This window comes from Periplaneta americana, chromosome 15 (assembly GCF_040183065.1).
Source record: "Periplaneta americana isolate PAMFEO1 chromosome 15, P.americana_PAMFEO1_priV1, whole genome shotgun sequence".
Classification (NCBI taxonomy): domain Eukaryota; kingdom Metazoa; phylum Arthropoda; class Insecta; order Blattodea; family Blattidae; genus Periplaneta; species Periplaneta americana.
In genome coordinates, this window is record NC_091131.1 from 81,029,814 (window position 1) to 81,050,435 (window position 20,622).

Below are 20,622 nucleotides of genomic sequence, written 5' to 3' on the forward strand. Positions count from 1 at the left end.
CATGTCCTTCTAGTTTTTACAGTGAGGAGCATTTGTCGTGATCGGAGATAGGTGGTGCCAGACCCTGCTTTGTGCAAGGCGCATACCTGTATCCCCAGTACTGATAAAATACGGTTGTAGAATTTGTATTTACCCAGGTCACAATTGCTGCAATACATTGTTCAAGTCTTTTTATGAAATTATTGACTTTCACAAAGATCCTGTTTTCCAACCATTACTCAGTTCAGATGCCACAACAATGAAAAACCTGAATTTTTTTTTTCAATACACTGCCCCAGTAAGTCATGTAATAAACATAACTGACAGTACCGATATGTCATGGTTCGAGAAGCTGTCAAACAGCTGTTTAGAACTGAAAATGTTGATTGTTGGTAATGACAAATACATAGATAACAAAGATGTGATTTAATGTGTGTGTCCATACCTCGTACTAGTGTCTAGCCACTCCTAAGATAACAGGCCACTACATCGGATCTCAATAAATGCTCCTCTCTGTATTTCAGCATCAATTATTTTTCCGTGTTCAATGCTACTGGTATGAAGTGTAATAAAAATTCAATTCACATTTTCTTGCTGCCTTTATTGAAAACATTGAAAACACAAGATAGAGAAAAGGAGATCAAGTATCTTGCACACTACTTATAAGAAGTAACTCTCTCATGCCTGTGACACAGCATACATCCACACATCACACTAATGCTCCTTAAGCAATACGTACAACTTGCTTGTTGTGTTGACTACAATCTAATGGAATTCTTTTTCTTTTTTTTTTCAACTTGTTAGCCGGAATACTGATTAATACAAAATATGTTGGTACTCATAATTATTGTAAAGTGCATGAGGCTAAAGTGCTTACAAGGGTTGCAAAAGTTCAGGTACTTGAAAAACTGCACTTTTTCCCCATTTCTATTAAAAAATGTAACTGTCTGGTAAATGATTGTTCCTTTTACTAAATAATAACTGAAAAATGACGAAGTAAAAAAGTAACGATTGGGTAGCACGGAAATGAAGTATACTATTTTCTAAAAGCACAAAACGTTGTCCTTCCATTTATGGTATCATTTATCTTTGGAATCACCCTATGTGACGGATTTTCATTTTTTTCGTGTTTAAGTGTTCACATGGAGATCATGGGGACGTCGAACAGGTCACAGACACCTTCAGTGTCCCCTAAGTTGAAGAAGTAATCCTTCTCACTGGGTGGTGGGCTGAGCCTGACCAGGGGACCAAAGACTGTAACAGAAAACAATTACTTTTATGCAATATATTTTACTGACAATGGCAAGACGGAAAATTAAAGAGAGAAGAAAGGTATACATAAACTCGCATCCTTGTAATGGGTCTCATGATTCAAAAACTATGTGAACTCTAAGCTTGTTGGCCACATGTCTCATTCTGGGTTTTACCATGCTACTGAAGGAACTTAAATTTGAAGAGTAGGAGGTGTAAATAAAATCGAAAAGAGGACAGAATCTACTAAAGCACATACATGAGGGGGAGAGAGAAGGTGAAATACACTGTTAGGCACTAATATCTGTTCATTTTAGGAATGAAAATGCATATAAACAAATCCATGTAACATTGTGTTTTATAATTAACTGTCACAGTGGTCACGAGACCATTCTACAGTGAAACAATATAATGCAACAAAAACTTTTATGATTATTACACAATCATTCTTATTTATGCAAATTTTTAGCTGTAATTGTGTGTGTATGTGTGTGTGCATATAAAGTTATTAAGAAAATCAGGGGTTTAAAGTTAAGATACTTGATTTCAACTGTTACATTTTGGTTCCCCACACTTAAAAATCTTAATCTTCTGAAAATTATTACTTTGTTTTTTTGTTCACAAATGCAGTCCCCGAAATAATTTTATCTCTGTATACGAGAACTGTTATAAATCAAGAGAGCATTTGAGAAGATTTGCAACTCTAAATGGTTAGAGGGATAGATCCTATGATGTATTCATTGTGAAATCTATTACGAATGATCAACTATTAAAATATATTTTAATTTATACGAGTATGAATAATAGTTTTACAGAAATAAATATTATATTACGCTGTAAGTTTGATAAGTGCAATATAACAGAATTAGGAGGGGAGACAACAGTTGATTTTTTTTATTTCCGAGATTCTGTTATAAATACTTAACAGTTATGTAATGAGTATTTTGCAATACAAAATATAAAAGGGTTAGTTTGTTCAATAACTGATGTTTTAAGAGTGCTACAGGATTGCGTCTAAGTTGCTATTTTACCATGTAAAGAAAGTTTACATTTGCTGTTTTGTATCATTGTGTATATGTATGTATATCAGAACTGTATTTTTGAGCATTTGCTGTTTATATTATAATAACATTTTCTTCAAACGACAAATTACAGGTAATGAAATTACCACGAACAACACAATATTGTAACAATAATAATTCAAAGAGTTATCTTCAAGTTGGGCGGTCTGAAGCGTTCTACCTTTGCCCAACTTCAAGATAAGTCTGCAATGTGATCTCTGACATTGATTGAGTAGCAATTATCTTTCTCCCTTCCTCTGCCGGCAATGTTTACTTTGGCTGTCATACATTATGGAAAACAGTATAGCTGCATTTCTAAATAGAGAGTATTTTCTGATTGTTTAGTGTTTTATTGTTTATTGTTATACTGAAATCATCATTTTTATGTTTTATGGGCAAAACAATATGAGTAAAAACGTGTAACTATAGCAGAATGTTTTCTTAATCATAGGCCTATCTTGAGAGAACGAGAAAATTTTTGCAACATATTGGAATTTTTATTTTCTGTGGACAAAATACATACAATTTAAAGTCCTCCTCTAAAAGATGACATTTTATCATTCTCTCTGTGCATTCTTGACTCGCTTTAACATGTTCTTCAATAATTATACTCACTTTCAGCTGAGATAAGTTCTTCCATAAGCTCTCCGTCGACTTCTGTCATGGGAACATCTATAACAAAAGCATATTAGTTATTAACACATCATATGAAATATTGGTAGATTACTTACAATAAAATTAATATTTTTAAAACAATTTAAAACCATGCAGCCAATATGACAAAGTAAGGTGAAACAGTTTAAAATAATAATGTCTTAAAAATAATCTTACTATGTGGATTAATACAAACAGGATAATAAATACAAGTCCTTAAACCAGGGTACCCAAGACAATATTCTTCGTGACTCATAAATAAGAAAATAATTACAGGATACTGTCATTGTTTTATGAAATCTCAACTTTACAGTCTCTCATTCATAATTTACTTTTTGAATTTATAATTTGTCAGTTTCTCCCTTGCTTTTATTAGCAATCTGAAGGAAGAGGGTGGGGAAACTTGTTAAATTAGTATATGATTTGTAATTAATTTACATAATATTGGGGTCATCTTATGAGATGTCATATATTGGAATTAATATTTGGATTATCACACTACTCATGGAGCATTTTTTTATTTTATAATTATATAAAATATGACATTTTTAGCATCCCTCTTGCTATTTTCTTTAGGGCATGGCATCCTTGTACAGTGATTTCTTAAAACTACTTAATGAGACAATGTTTTCCTTTAAAAACTACGTATTATTTATGTGATCTGAATGACTCACCTGCACTTCCTGCAGAAACAACATCACTGAGAATAATATCTGGCTCTAAGATAGGGCTGGATTCTGGATCTATTTCTGGATCAATTCGTGGCTGTTTTGGTGGTCGTCCTGGACCACGTCGCCGTTTAAGGCTAGACCCTGACGGGCTCTGTGGGCGTGTTGTTTCAACCTGGAAGTAACAGACCACTCCTCTAAACTGTTCTTTCTTGGCCCTATTGTCGAATTGTCAATGGAATTGCCATTAAAGAATTGAGGGTTTCATATATGAACGTTCCTAATTGACCATTTTCACATTTTTAAAAATACTTATTTTAAAAGAAATGGATTATGAGATAATTAATGTTTTAATTCACAACAAATTACTTTGAGACTGTCGTGGGTTGACTTTTGCAATAAATATCAAAATGTTTTCATTACGTTGTAAGAATGTGAAAATGTCTATCTGAAGATGTAACACACTAACATTGTTTCAAACATAACAACATACTGCAAGCATCTCTTTCTCTCTAGGAAACTATGAAAGCCTAAATAGAATTTTAGAAACTATAAAATCCTGGGTTTATTCATTCCCATAGCACAGTGTTATAGAATAAGGCAAATTTATTCACAAATGACTAGCATTTAACTATATTAATTATAATCAATGTTTGTGATATGTATTTTAGTAAATCTGAAGGCAGTATTTATTACACTATATATATATATATATGTAGTCTGGTGAGAGCACTTTTAAAACTAGATAGTAAGAAAAAAATTTGCTTTGTTACTTTGTTGTCTGTTATATTATTCAGCTTATAACAAAATTAATTTTCAGATAATACTGCACGAATTTTTTACTGACTTGGGATGTGGAAGCTTGTCGTGTTGGTATTCGTGGAGACAGCGAGCCTGAAGGTTTTTGTGGAGAGTTGTTTCGTGACCTGGTGGAGCGAGTGGCAGGTGGGCTGGGTGCTGCAACTGTTGACAGTTTCTCATTCTCTTCTGACTCAACATCCAGATCGTCAGATTCCTCCTGCTGCAGGTACAAACAGTTTTTATTTTACAAGTGAAACTCGTGCTGAAATAGTACAAATTATCTTCTAAGGACATTATTAAGCATGAACTGACCTTGAAAGAAACTGACTTGACTGTGAAAGACACAGTACCCTTCAAAAAATATGTGCACAAAATGCAAATATCAAATATAGACTAGTGAAAGAGACCTGACATGTAACATATTAATGAGATTCATAATGTTTCAGGAGGTACCATGTCAGTATTATAAATCAGAAGTAAGAAATACTACTAAAAATTGTAAGGATCTGAAACTGGTTAAAATTTCCACGGCCTTTAAGGGGATTTTATGTTAACATAAATTGAAAATTTTAACTTTTTACTGTGAATTCAGTCACAGTTTTTAAGGCCACAGACTACAACACAGAAGGGTGTAAGTACTGCCGAGTGGAGTGGCCACACTGTTCAAGGATTTACTATCCTTTGAAAACACATTGGTTCCCCCAGTTCATACACAACCATGCTACTATATGAATGAGAAAACTAGATGCAGTATTCATGTGAACACTTGAGTTGTTTGAGCAATTCTGTGATATATTTAATGCTGTCTTTACACAGAAGATATAGAAACATAGGATAATTTCATCTATAGCTTGCAAAACTTTAGAATGCTAAAATAAAACTATTTACATTATTTGTTCATCATGTATTTTTATATAGTCCATCAAATTTCTTCTCCTATACTTCTCATTCTATATTCTTGTTCAAAAGAGAGAGGGGTGAGGAATCTGTTGCGTGACAGCCCACAGAGGGCCAAGACCTACCAGCCAACTACAGGACTCATGTTGACATGCCTCAGCAAAGGTAAACGATCATCCATTCATCTAATCAGCACAGGTGATGATACTGCATAACCTTAACGTGACCACACATTTCAATTATTTTATTTCTTTTATGTATTTCAACTAATTATGTAGGGCCCAAACTTTTAATTTTGTTACATTTTTTTCTAGATTATGAAATTTCCTATGGATTATTGATAGTCTGGAAAAATGATGTCATATTACAGTCTGATCTACACAGAAAAAATGCATGATTGCATTTAAATCCTATCAATAATAAATCAACTTCCAAAGTGATTAAAGAACAAAGATACTGTATAATATATACTATAGTATTATTGTTTTTATTTCAATACAACCCATAGACGGCAATGACAACACTGAAAATAGGTTAGACAGGATCTTGAAAAAATGAGTAAGGCGTTTTAAAAATAATTTTACAGAAATGAGGAAAGAATTGTAGTTTTGCAAGCTTTTTGACATTCCGAGACAAATATAATTCAATCCAGAACAATCCTGGGAAATCCAGGATATCTAGCAACCCTGGTGGTTAAGTTAGCAGGATGATCCTCCCAGCCCTTACAGCCAACTTGGAAACCGAATGTTTATTATTACTGTAACTCCCCAAATCCATTACGATGTTGATGGGCAACGGTGGGAATTCCATGAGAAAATTTCTTCTCCCATGAAGAAACAAACCAGCACTCATTCTGTAATGCTAGTCGAAGGTATGACATCTCAAACTGTGGCATGGAACTCGAGGAAAAAAAAAGGCATTACTCATTAGAAGCAAAAGAGGATAGTAGAATTGTTTGACTTTCACATATCTCCGTATTTTCCTGATATCGAAGTAACTAGCCTTATAATAAGGCCAGTGAGACTTTATAGCTATATATGTAAGATTTTGTAAGGTCTAACACACATTACAAATTATAGGTTACATTCCTTGATATAGCTAGACTGAGATACGGTAATAAATTCTTCACATTTCAAGAGCCCCTGAAATTGCCCAGAACTATTCTAACCCATCTCTAGTTGCATTCCATATCTATAGTTCTTTCCACGAACATGAGAAATTCCCATACACAAACCTTTATAGTGGATTCTAAGACAGTCTTTGGAGGTGGTACTTCTACTGCTACAGGACTTGTGCAATCTATGTCCTTGTTAACCAGCAGGACATATATTGGGCCGGATGATGACTTGAGATGGATTTGATAGTTTTTTTTGTTGCTGCCATTCTGAAAACATGCAACATTCAGATCATATAACAATGTGACAACTGAAACTGTTATTTCAAATGTGAAAGCAGTCAACCAACTCTCATAATTGTCACTCTAATACCGATTTCTAATATTCACATAAAAATCAGAAAAGGAGACAAAATATTGAAAGAAAAGTCCAAAGCAAGAAAGTGAGAAAAATATCACATAAAGGTCAGTGAATAGCAAGCAACAGCATATCACAATGTGTGCAAATTTTATTGATAGCTATTATGCATTTTTTATGAATACAAAGTTAAACACTTAATCGTATAATTTAACTATTAGGACTTAGGATACAGTGAAGAAAAATACTTTTAATATTTGTAAGTAGTGGGCAGAATGGTGGATATGGGTTAATATTAGTCCATCAAAGCTACTTCTTATCGCACTCGCATCTTTTCTGCATCTACCAACATTTGAAATTTAATCAGGAAATGAATCAAGTGCTCATTTCTAACTACATTACTCTTACCGATTCCACTAATGGCACCTCTAATTCTGTCCCGCTTGGAGCTTGAATTGCAAGCATTGTGTCTTCCTCAAAGCACCTACAGATGTCCTCATGGGTTACATAAGCCAGGTGACAGTTCTCAACATCATCGGTTATGTTACGAATACTTTGCTGTACCCACTAAAAGAAAATACCACTAGTTAACAGATTTCTAGATTCGTTAAACCAAGTGGTACAATAAATGTAAAATACAGGATTCACATCAAAGTCGCTAGTTCAACCTATTGGTATCAATATCAGTGCACGCACATGAGTTCTCCGTAAGTTCATACCTATTTTTATAATCAAGTATGCACAGATTCACCAATGAAAATAAAATTTATCACATGAAATTAAAGAAATATACAGTGAAACCTCTCATTTACGGACATCGAAGGGACGTAACAATCTGTCCGCATCTGGGAGGTGTCCTTTATTGGGAGGGAGGCTCCTCAATCTAACAGTAAATTTATAATATACATTATGTATCCCTTCATGCTTTAAATGAAGTGTATTACTGTAGTTTAATTCTAAATACAGTATACTACAGTAAATTCTTTGCAACTTTGAACTACAGTAGATAAGACCGAAAAAGGAAAATACAGCACTGTGCCATGCAATTTTATTCTAGGTCTACAGTTATGCAGTACTGTAATTTATACTTTTCAACTTAACCTTTATGTTCAGGTGTCATGCTCATGTCTCTCGAAACCGAAGAGCTGATTGAAGGGAAGAGAATAATCCTACTAACCCTATCATGTATCGAATACAATTTCACGATCGCGGAAACGTGGACCCATCATACAGATTAAATTTTATGACTTTGTTTATCCACCCGCTTCCAGATGACAAGGATTGGTAGCCTACGAGACCCTTATTTATTGCCTTCTTTCATGTTAAGGAATTTCTGTACAGTTCTCAAAACTAAATTTTCCATTTTTGTAACACATTAGGTCTTGAAATCCAAATTCTGTCCGCAGTCAGGAGGTAAAGCAAGCTTTAGGACTGTGAAATAGCTGTCCGCATCGGTGTTTGAGTGTGTCCGTAAACGAGAGTTAAAATTATCATTATTTCTATATTATTTCAGTTGGGACATAAAAATCTGTCCGTATATGAGGAGTGTCCGTATCTTAGGGGTGTCCGTAAGGAGAAGTTTCACTGTAATTCCCATTTTATTCACAATAAAAACAGCTTGTAACCAAAACAGGTCAACTGACTTAATTCGTGATATGTGTAGGGTAGCAGTGACATGACCAACTGGAGTGGGGAAGGAAGAAATTTTTTTTTAACTTTCCCAACAATTATTTAATTATTCCATTTACTTACATGGTAGAGATACATATTTGTACTACTTCCTCATAGGATCAGGAGGATCGAAACGATCAAATACAACTTAAATTTTTTAAGTATACCTATCAGTAAAGTTGGTTACAATTCAAGTTGAATGGGATATTTTATATAGTTTCACTTTGTCCTATATATTTCTTAATTAATACTCCCTTTTTACCCTTCAAATAGTGTTACAGACCAGGCGACCAGTGTCCTGCTCTTTATAGTTACTCGCTGGAATTTAAGAAGTCCATTTCTGAACTGTTAATAATCTGTTTATCATTCTCTTAGAGTGGTTCAAACTAAATGCATAAATAACCGAACATAATGGAATGTTTGGCCATCCCTATCAGTCACAAATTACTTGAACGTGGTTGTGACAATCATCCCTCGTACTTTAAGGACATTTTTAAAGTTTCAACATAAAAATGGGCAAAATATGCAATTATGTAATATTAAATTTAAATATGAATTTTCCACCTAAACTGTTGAAATATGTACAATATGTAGCTAAAATAAAATTGGTCTTATTTGATTATTCTTCATTCAAAATGCAAAGATATTGTGAGTACCGGTATTTCTTAAGGTTATGGATCTGTGAAATTTCTAACTTCTACATTTTTATACCAATTAATCTGAGAACTTTTAACACATATTTCTTACAATGTGGACATGCAGTATACAAATTTTCACTTTGACATATTCCATTTAGTTTACTTATAATTAATTTTTTTTAATAATTAATTATAATTGTCCCAATTCTCAAAGTTTACATAATTTTTCCTTAAATTTATATTTAATTTATTCCTGAAAGATGTAAAATGCTTTTCATATTTTTCCAATTACTTTTTGAGGAAAAAAAAAAATTACCTTTTTAGTTGTTAATTTTTCAAATATATATATTTAAACTTATCACATCCTCAACACATGGTGATTTGAATACTTTCAATAGCACAAGAAAACATGTGTCATTTTACTTCACATGCTTTTGTGTACTTCTGTACAAAATTTCACTGAGATTGGAGAAAAACTGCATTCATTAGAGCATTTTGAATGTACAAAATGTTGAAATTTGGAAAATCGAGAAAGCTAATATCAAAGTACAGCATGTATATGATTATATATTATCAATATTCTTTCTTCCCATACAGGTCTACCACACACATTTTTTTCCTACATAACAGCGCGAAATATGAATTCAGTGAAAAGTAAAATTACTTAGAATGAAGAACAAAGTCTGTCAGAATGACAGCTGAGTGTCAGTTTCAAGGGATGCAGCTCCAAGCACGTGCTGGTCCCTTTAAATTCGTCCTGAGGGGCTTTAAATTGTCACAGGGTCAAAATAAGCACAGATTTAGAAAAGTGAAATATTTTATTTTTTTAGAGTTAAAAACAAAATTTTCATTTTTAATGTTTTTTTTTTCTTCGTTATTTTCACCGATCAATAGCCTTAAATATTACATACCAATAAATAACATGCATTTTCATCGAAATCTTAGATTTAGTCATGACTAAATCAACTTCTGCAATTGTCTTGTCTGCTGCCTTCAGAGTGACAGATCATTGATCTAGCTTTTTGGCTTGTCGACAGGGATGCATCAGTATATAATACCATCTTTTTGGTTTGTTCTAGTTGGTTCAACATTTTTTATTTAGGCCTATACTGCTTCTTCCCCACCTGACAAAATATATTTCCCCCCCCTTTTACCATAATTGTTACCTTTATTATTCAGTTATATTTTGTATCTCTATTATTATGATTAGTGTTTGTAATCCTTAGATCTACTAGTTTTACGTCATTGTGTTAAAGCCTCTTCTGTGCACATGCCTAACCCAAGTAGCCTATTTATCATTATTTATATCTTCCTATGTTAAAACTCTAATTTTTATGTCTAAGGAGATTATTTTTAAAACTCTATTATTAGTTGCATGTTGGGGCCCTGTTATTATATCGACGGTGTTTAGGTAAAAGGGCTTAACCCTCATTTTTAAATGCGACTTCTTTTTGCTGTAAGTAATGTAATTAGTCAAAATTTAATTACAAAATGTGAAAATATGTTTTGACAATTATGACATAAAGTAACTATAATAATGTTCCTTCATAAAAAAATAACTAATAATAATGTGTTAAAATTTAATTACAGCTGTTTCTGAAAAAAATTTCTTTTGTGGGATAATAAGCCCTTTTACCTGAACAGCATCGATATGATTATTATATTTGAAGACGATAGCATTTACAAGCTGCCGGTCTATTCTTCCTTTTCGTTCCCAAACCTACATTTGATTTATTTGTTTTTCTCGGGGTTCTCTGTTTCTCCTTCACCATTATAATTCATCATCAATCCATCAATACTCCACAATCACTCTTACTCCAGTGAAGACTTTACTTAGTATTCGACAAAAAATATCTAACATTATAGGCCTATACTACACTGAAAAAGAACATTAACAATTTTAAAGTAACCTAACCTTACTCAATCTAACCAAATTCTGAGTAGGCCTAGTCTGACAATTGATACAAATTAGCCAAAAGGTGAACTTGTTCTGCTACTGTACTATGAACTAAGTTACATTTTTCTCATCTCCGAAATAGTTTTACACTAACCTGTTTGTGTAAATCCAATTTCTGTTCGTGTTCATCCAACTTCGAGATTTCTTTCTTCAGTACCGCTAAGCGCTCTGTCATTTCTTGGGTGTTGCAACCTGGTCCAGCTCCCCTGAACAATGTAGTAGGTATAATTGCATAATTTTGAGGTGTTATAAATTGCACAACTTCATGTAAATTCTGTGTATAGTCACATAAAAACAGATTAGGCCTATTATGTACAATGAAAGTTTAAGTCTAGAATATATCTATATGATACAGACAACTAACAACTCCCTTAACCCAATTTAATAATAGCAGTAAAATGGTTTAAAAAGACAATATTACTCTGGAAAAGGGTTCGGTTGATTGCTCAGATCATATAAAAGAATGGGAGCAATAATTCATCACCTAGGTAAATATTTAAAAGGACTGAAAGAACATATTTTCGCCATTCTGAAATAATTATGAACTTAAATGTTCTCTATTTACACTTCATTCTTCATCGATGTAGGGTTAGTTCTTGTTTTATTGGCAGTGAAAGGGTATAAGAAATTGCAACACATGGCTTTGCTATCCGTTTGTGCCACTTACTTCCATTGTATACTGTTTTTGCTTTTCTTCTCGATAAGACCGATGCCTTCCAACACGTTAGTGATATCGTATATCCTTCTCTTCTGCCTCACAGCTAGTATATCAGCTGCCTGAAATAAAGGAAGAAATTGCAAATCAAAAAGAAGTTAGGGATTTGTACGTAAACATAATACAATGACCGTTAGTCCATGTGAGTAGTCGAAGCACATCGTGACAGTGGATTCGTAACTACTGAATAAATATAACCTTTTATTAATATTGCAATAGAAACTCACCACTTTCAGGTCGAGTACACCATCTCTTGCTTTTTGTAATAAAGACACGAAACGTGTTGTTAATAACCCCAAGGACTTTTCAAATCTACTTTGTTGATTGTCAGCCATCTTCATAAACCGTTGTCAAACTTCAAATTTCGTGTAAGGGAATAATCGCTACATACATTCTGCGAGAACTAGTAGGAAATACAGAGATCTTATGATGGAATAACAGCGAGGAGGGTGCTTAACCTCAAAGGAAATAATATCACTCACTTTTGAAGGTAAGTGCCTTGGACTTTTTCTTACGGGAAGGAGTCAAGTAAGTACAAACACTTGTGAAATATTTCTGTGTTTCGTATGAGACATTCACATGCACAACGATATATAGACATATAAATACTTGTAAACGAGTGACAAACATGGCTGCCGGTGACAATCGGTCGGTCGATAATGCAGGTACGGGTAACAAAGCAGCCATGGTTGTTGCTACAGAGTGGTCCGAAAGTTTCTCACACTAATATCACAGTCTAATACTTACAGTCGCGCAACTTCAACACTTTTTTTGCCAACATTCGCGACACTAGCGCCCAAGTGGCAGGCAAGGCACTGGTCATAGGGTTGATACAGCCAGCACGTGCTTTAAAGGGATGCGAGATGTTATAATAACATTTTAATCATGCGTCGGAATAAAGGCAATGTGTGCAATGACGAAAATTGCAGTAAGAACAAGTTTAAATCTCCGAATTTGTCGTTCTTCAGATTCCCTAAAGACCAAGAGAAAATCATAACTCAGTCATAACCAATAATCCACGTTGTAGGTAGCCTACGTATTGTGTTCTATAAAACATTTATTACTTATCAATTACCTATTTGTATGTCAGGAAGGAGAGTTTAAATAAAAACAAAGTAAATACTTGTTACAGTATATTATTTTTTTGCAGAGATCATATGTGTAAATGTGTAACCATTCCGATTTTGGATAATATATCTACAGTTTTTAATGCAAGTAATTTCATAATTTTTGTATTCGTGTTTTTTTCTTTATATTATTTAAGAATGTTATATAGCATTCAAGTAGATATCATGGTGGTAATTTTGCAAGAATTCATGGAGTATAATAATCCTTTTGCAAAATATTCACTTCTTGAATAAATCCAGACTGTGTCGGTAAATTTCTGATGTGTTGGTGTAGATTCATGTGCCAGACTTATTAAGTTCTCAAGAAATAAAAGAGCCTTTTTAAATTTAATATAAAAAGCAATCTTTTCTGTAATAATTTGCATGACTATTATTGGTGTTGATTTTACATTCCCAGTGATTATTTGAGCCGTTCAGAGCAGAAGTGGTGTAAGTCAAAATCAGGTAATGATGTTTAAAGTAAAAATTCTGTAAAATACAGTGCAAAGTAGCAATTAATATATCCTTCGTGCTATTCACTGACAATTAATAGTTTAAATACATTCAATATTAACTGCCACTTTGCGCTGTATTTTACACAATGTTTACTTTAACCCCTCATTACCCATTTTTGACTTACACCACTTCTGCTCTGAAAATAAAATTAGGCCTACATTTTCTGAGTTAATTGAAGTTACAATTTTTTCAACAAAATTGTGTGTTCATTTATTTGTTCTCACCTACGTCATATTAACAGTAAGTGCATGTAAATTACGTATTATATAGGTAGGATAAGTTGAAATTAGGCATTATGTGTGAAAACTGGAAATGTAATGTAAAAAGCGGTAAAATTACCATAAAAATTTAAACCATAACATCAGCACTATTTGTGACTCAAAATAATAAAGAAAATACCGGTTCTTAAGAAATGGAAAAATAATGAACTTCATATTAATTTTTAAATCCTCCCCTTTTCTTTATTTTCAAGTTTACTTCAGCGGCCGAGTTTACCCCAATTTGCGGTATGCAAAATCGATAATTTCTCAGGAAATAGGGAGAGGCGTTCACCACGCGATGTACCCTACGAGATATGCCCTACAATTTTGAAGATACTAATTTTTACTCTTCTCACAGGAAATACAAAGTTCCAATGATTCATAAATATATTTAGGAATGAATTGAATTAACCGACCACGCACGAACAATTATATTATTTCAAACCACGATACGCGATCAGGGCCATGATTCAGTTGTAAGGAGCAGAAAGAATTACGTTTATTCCCAGCTTCTGAAACTTGTAGATTAACTGCGTGTGAAATTCTTCCAGGATTCTAAAGTAGAATTAATTAGAACCATATACACTTATTGTATAGCATAAACATATAAAATAAATTACGCAAAACCCGTTTTCTGATGTGTTATATGTCGTGTGCACACTTTTAACTTGCCTGCCGCTAGAGGGCTACTGTCGCGCCAGCTGTCAAATGTTGGCATACTTTATACGTATGAGTTGCGTGACTGTATCTATTAGACTGTGCTAATATTTTAAACTGGTCTAAATTTAGAATTATGACATTTATTTTTGAAGCGTCGAAAAGATACATCATTTGATGATCTACCATGATTTTCAGTAATTTGCATGACGTCCAATGTTGCTGTGGCACTCCAAAATGCGTTTTCGGAAGATCATCACCAAAATCATAGTTTTTTCTTGGTCAACAAGGGCCGTATTCATAGACATTTTCAGCGCGGGCTTCCGGTGGATGATCAGCGTTTTTCGTATTCATAAACCAGTATTAGCGATAGGATATGATTTGAATTCTGTACAAGTAACCATGGATAGCCGGGGCTAGCTTAGTACGCTCGTAGCGCGTGCTGCGAAATGTCTATGAATACGGCCCCAAATGTCCTTTTTTCCTTGACTCTCAATAAGCTTTTGTCTAGAGTGTAGTCTATGCTGTCTAAACATACTGCTCTGCAGTCTAGACCACAAATGCTCAATGACATTTAAGTCCGGAGAGTTTCCCGGCCAATCAGTTATCATTCTCATTCTTTCAAATGACTTCCACAGTTCGTTTTATTAAAATGCGTTCTCCTCAACGAAATGAAAGAACTGACCGTATGCACTCTCTGCGACCGCCGATAAATTATGGCAGAAAATTCAGAAAAATCCATAGATGCAAATGACTCGAATCTGGAAACTCTGTGCGTGAACTGACAACGCATTGTAGTAAACGCCTTTTCATCATTACCATTATTATAAATTATGAACCCTGTTACTCCGCCATAAAAGTATAAACACATAAATTTCAGAAAGAAATCGCGCTGAGTTTCAAACACATGTTACTTCACTGTTTAACGACGCAATTAAGATGTATTAAGATGTATGCAACACAGCAGAACCTACTGAACTCTGTCTTAAAGACCATAATCCATTTGATGCCTTTAAAATAACTTAAATAAATATTGAATGTTTAAACGGTTCTTAGGTAAGCTAAAAAAATATCACTAATTTACACATTAGCCTATATTAGACAGGGATACTAAAGAGAATTAAGTAACTGCCACGATGCGGACTCGAACTCATGGCGAAAAAATCACAAAGTCAAACCTCTGGCTCTAAGCTATTCTATAGTCTCTCTGATACTCGCCTAAGGAAATTCAATCAACGGCAGAGGGCATTTTGAACCCACTATAATTGGCAGTTTATTGATATTTTAAACCACTATTCAGCTTTGTTACAATAGGCCTACAGAATGTTGGAAAGGAATGATTTACTGCTTATTAGTGTATAATCCTGAACTTTTGCCGGTCGACGAAATCTGACAGCAGCAAAGCACTCCACAAAAAACGACTTTATCGTTGGTATTCTATCAAAATCTGATGTGTTGAAATTCGTAAAAAACTGATTTGTTTGTAATGATTTTTTTTGGTTTGAATCAATACAAGTGTTTGAAGATAATTCCGAAACCTTGAATTTTGTTCGCTGCATATTGTAAACATCAGATTCTCGTGTGGATGGAGTTAAGTTGTCATGTGACTTCTGTTGATATTTTAAATTTTGTATTAGCGTTTTTCATATGCAGGACATGGTGCATACTATAGAGCTCTACCGTGGCTGCGACAGCTGACTGTTTCTCATCATAGAGACTCGAATTCGATTCCCATCAGATCCTGTGAGCTTTGTGGTGGACAAAGCGGCTGTGAAGCAGGTTTCCAGTTAATCTCTTTCCCGAGTGTAACTAAGCGATTTGAAAGCGTTCTTAAATAATACAATGACATTAGTCTGCTTTTGGTAGCAGTGATTAGTTTACGATTATGGCTTATAGTGATGACACGGAAATTTCAAAGGATTTCCAAGTAATAGTTTAGTGAGAATCTTGAACTAAAAAAAAAATGTCCGGGGATAATGAAGAGGTTTACAGGTAACTTACAAGGTACCTAGTCGAAAATGAAGTAAAAGGAATCATGGAATTCATTGAAAGCCGCAACCAATTGAGTTATACATATATTGTAAGAAAGAATGAGCGATCAGAAATAGACTTTTGATTACCTATTCCACTGTGTCCTGGAGCTCAACATACCTAACGTTTCGGAACTACATACAGGTTTTAGTATCACGAAAAATACAAGTAGATGCGACATGAAGAGTCACCTACTATGTCGAACTTGTTATGTTGGCTACTCAAAAAATAACTGAGCTTTGCTTTACAGGAAACTATGAGCAGTGCTCTCAAAACGTTTATTTTTCCCTTGCCATAATAAATCTTATGAAAACCAAAAAGTACTGCCAATGTCGGTCCTATGAGAGTCCAATATTTTAAAAATACGATATACTTGTCATTTGTCTACTATTGCTTAAATCAGGACGAATAGAAGAAATAGTGTACGCACTCCTATGCTTTCCCATTGTCTGTGGCAGACATGACAACTAGTGGCGCTTTGATCGCTAAGATCTATCGGTTGTCTGAAGTCATACATCTCGTAAATATATTTCTCGCGCCTTTAATGATGAAAGTTGCTAGGGGTTGTTAATGTGCTTTGTTGTTGAGAGTTATAGCCTATACTTTTTTTTTAATATGGGACATGACAGGAACGTTGCGATCTGAAAAACAACTGAATGTCACATAGCGTGGTAGGCCTGTTGCTATGGTAACAACGGCTGAGTTGCCAAACGTACCGTTCCCATGTGGCAAGTGCTTAATAGCTCTCTTGGCGACATTTATTGTGCACACAATGTTAGCATTGGTACGTTTCGTGTTTGATTCTCTGTCGATTTTTGTATTGTTTTCTTACCTTCGCGTCAATTGTCAATGGATGTTTTAACGTCAGCCATCTTAATGTCAATTGCTAGCTTCCATCAGCTGGCAGCATGGTAGTCCATATTGGCAACATAGCACTGTAGTTCCAAGCTCGGCTGCTGTCATGTCCCATCTTTAAGGAAAACAAGTATAGATGTCTTAAATTTGTTGTGCTTTGAATTAACCGGTGACAAAGGAATATTGTGTGGTGGTTTACAAAATAATTACAAAAATGCCGTACTGTTTTGTTCCGGGTTGTAGTATACAGTAGAAATAGTATGACTCCTGCTGCGTTGATTGACAGATGTTTAGTATATCATGTGGCCGGTTACGTAGTAAATCATTCCTGTAAGTTTATTGCGTGTGCTCTCTGTGCCCTTCGACAGGAATGTAATAGATCTAAACTCTAAACATTTGCAGCTTTCACCCAGATCAAAGACTCCCGATCAGGTAGGAACGTCAGTTTTTTTAACCCATCCCTCCCAAGCTGTGTATGATGTACTTATTCAAACATAATTGAAAATTAAAGAAAATATTAGCTCAGCAAGTGCAGTGTGGGATGACATCTTTTATCTCGACACCATTGACGCTCTTTCGATCCGTCTTCGAAAGCAGGTTGTTGCAGAGAACATATCATGGATATTATTACTAAATTAGTCTACTTAAAGTGCCGATTCTTCTTCAGGACAAAGAAAATCCGAAGTTAATTCTCGTAAATCCGCCAAGTCATCTCGCAAACTCTCAAAGGTAGCAGACAACTAATCATGGTGAGTAATTTAATTAATTTATAGGCACGTAAAATATCATTCAACTCTTTATTTACTAACATTTTTGTAGGTTTTTCCTGTCCCTGAATTCGCAACTTTTTACGAAACGATTATTTAAATACTGAACTTATAATTACTTTCACAACGTTTCAGATCCCATTGTATTTTCTGTTACGAACGTTCATAATAGTATTACCTGATAGAACACTATTAATTATGAATAAGGGACTATAAAGGCATTTCTTAAGTTACGAATAGCCGGGTTAAATGGAAGAAATATGCTTTTAAAAAGGACTACATTCAGCGTAACAAATACTGCTTAAATTATTTGCCAGGTAGGTAATTGAGAACTTGTGGATGAACATAGGCTCATCTCCTTTATACTAATTGAGGGCACTGGGGGGAGGGGCATAAAGATAGAGCTCCATGCAGGGCCATCCAGGGAATTGTGGCTCTCTCACAGGACTCTCCCTTCTTACCAATATTTTAAAGAATGTTGAAATTCTACAATTTAAATACAATACTAAGACAACAAGCTGTTCACTGCTGTGGAGGAATGGTTAGCACGTCTGGCCATGAAACGAGTGGGCCCGGATTCAAATTCTGGTTGGGATAAGTTACCTGGTGTGACGGTATGTTTTTTTTTTCTTTTTTTTTTTGGTAATCCGGCAGAATGTAATCATATGTATAGCTGGTGTTTCTTTATGATCTTTGAATATGTGTGTTCAGAAAAGAAGGACTTTCGATGTAGCAAATTCTGACGTTTTCTCGTTTCTATGCGCATGCGTCGATCGCCTTTCGCCCCCCCCCCCTGGATGGTGGAGGCGGAGCGAGTGGGGAGTTGAGGATGGTCGGAGCGTTCAGCTCAGATAGAAAGGGGCTTTGATATTGCTTGGTAACGAGATATTCAACCAATGATTGGAGATTGGTGATGGTATACAGGATTGTGCTAGGCTGGAATGAAGCTACATCGGATGTCTGTATGCTGTAACGGTTCGTATAGATTATGATTTGACTGATAAGAGTATTAAGGATCATGTGCAAATTGTGATGAGATATGAGATTAAGGAAATCCTAAAAGATTGAGTTCTAATTTTACAGTTACTGTTTAAATCCAAAGATATTGTTGTCAATTTTTTAAAGTTGTTCAAACAGATGTAAAGGATGTGACTGCTTAAAAAAGGGCAGAAATAAATTTGATACAAACTTCATATTCCGAATTTATTGAAGGTCCCAATGAATTATTAATATAGTGGGTCATCGCTTCACTGGTTGAGTTTTTTCCGGAGTTTTCCCTCAACTAATTGAAGCAGAATTGCTGGGTAGCTTTCGGCGTAATCCTGTAGCACTCTTAAAACATGTTATTGAACAAATTAACCCTTTTATATTTTGTATTGCAAAATACTCATTACATGACTGTTAAGTATTCATAACAGAAGCTCGGAAATAAAAAAATCAACTGTTGTTTCCCCTCCTAATTCTGTTATATTGTACTTCTCAAACTTATAACGTAACATAATATTTACTTCTGTAAAACTATTATTAACTATTATTAACACACACTCTTTGACTCTACATTACACCACACGAACACACTCTCACAAGAAACAAAAGAAGAGGCGCTAAGACCAACAACGACCAGTTCTGAGGACGACCCATAAAAGGTCGAAACATGTAAACAAGGTACGTTAGAATTTAACAAAAGAAAGTCTTATAATACATATTCCGAAGTGATACAGTGTTAAAAGTTGTGTAGTCAAGATGTATTATTAATACACGTATAAATTAAAATATCTTTTAATCGTTGAACCTCGGACTCATTTCGCCATAATTAATTCACATATTATCATCGTCCATCATGTTAAGTTTATGGTGCGGCGTGCTGTACTTGTATAAGAGCGCGGCCGTTCGTCTACCCAGTCATTCACAGAATAGGACTGGTAAGCACAATAAGCCTCAGGCTGCAGTGTAAGCCTTCGGGTACCTCCTCCGTACAAGAGAGAGAAAAAAAATACAACAAGCTAAGGAAACTTTATTAGGCCTACAATGTCTCCACAAAGAATGAAATAACCTTTCAATAGTAGCCTACTTCTTAAAACTTGTTGAACATATACAGTCAACTCTGGATATAGTGAACTCTGTTATAGTGAACATCCGGCTATAGTGAACCTAAATCGTTGGACCCAACCCGCATACATTAAAAAGTACATTAATATTTCCGTTTATAGTGAACAGTCAATTCGGTTATAGTGAACCTTAAAAGTTGAAGTTACAAGAATTTTATTCTGACAAAATTCTTATTTGAAGTCAGACCTTCTTGTATAAAATTGAAAGACTGTGTTGAGAACAACATTTTAAGTTTCTAATACTGGTGAAACGAAAATGAATGGCTAGAAAATGACATTTGGCCACTATTAGACGTATTGGAGAAATTTAATGCATATGTGAGAAAAATAAAAAGAAATGTATTAACAAATGGCAGACGAATTATTCATATATGGAGGGCAATAGAAGTCTGTTGAAATATGTCTCAGTTCAATAAATAATGGATTACAAACTGGAACTGATTTCTTTTTCAATCTCCATTACTACGATATCGTTGAGGTTAGGAATCATTTAAAAAATATGTTTTATTACAAAATAATATAAATCTTAGGCTTAATGATATAAATTTTATGGTTATA

The 20,622-nt window shown here is 34.4% G+C and overlaps 2 protein-coding genes across 2 annotated transcripts in view; one reads left to right on the plus strand and one right to left on the minus strand.

The window, feature by feature from the left end:
• Positions 1-559: 559 nt before the first annotated feature.
• On the minus strand, positions 560-12,146 carry LOC138715167 (transcription factor E2F5-like). The gene is made up of 9 exons (XM_069847730.1): positions 11,992-12,146; positions 11,717-11,826; positions 11,144-11,255; positions 7,192-7,350; positions 6,546-6,695; positions 4,461-4,634; positions 3,620-3,788; positions 2,907-2,963; positions 560-1,233 (listed from the first exon to the last, which is right to left on the minus strand). The coding sequence occupies exons 1-9, from the start codon at positions 12,103-12,105 to the stop codon at positions 1,118-1,120; spliced, it is 1,161 nt and encodes a 386-aa protein (XP_069703831.1). The 5' UTR covers positions 12,106-12,146; the 3' UTR covers positions 560-1,117.
• LOC138715168 (3 beta-hydroxysteroid dehydrogenase/Delta 5-->4-isomerase type 2) overlaps positions 12,116-20,622 on the plus strand; it is a 45,860-nt gene continuing 37,353 nt past the window's right edge. The window contains exon 1 of the mRNA XM_069847732.1: positions 12,116-12,254. The gene's annotated coding sequence lies outside the window, so the exon portion shown is untranslated. The remainder of the gene's footprint in view (positions 12,255-20,622) is intronic.

Bases quoted from the DNA above. Each gene is read 5' to 3' on its own strand.
- LOC138715167 (XM_069847730.1), bottom strand. From the start codon at position 12,105: ATGAAGATGGCTGACAATCAACAAAGTAGATTTGAAAAGTCCTTGGGG. The intron at 7,351-11,143 runs GTTAGTGTAAAA...ATTTTCTTTTAG, and splicing joins AATTGGATTTACACAAACAG to TGGGTACAGCAAAGTATTCG. The intron at 6,696-7,191 runs GTAAGAGTAATG...GCATGTTTTCAG, and splicing joins AGGTGCCATTAGTGGAATCG to AATGGCAGCAACAAAAAAAA.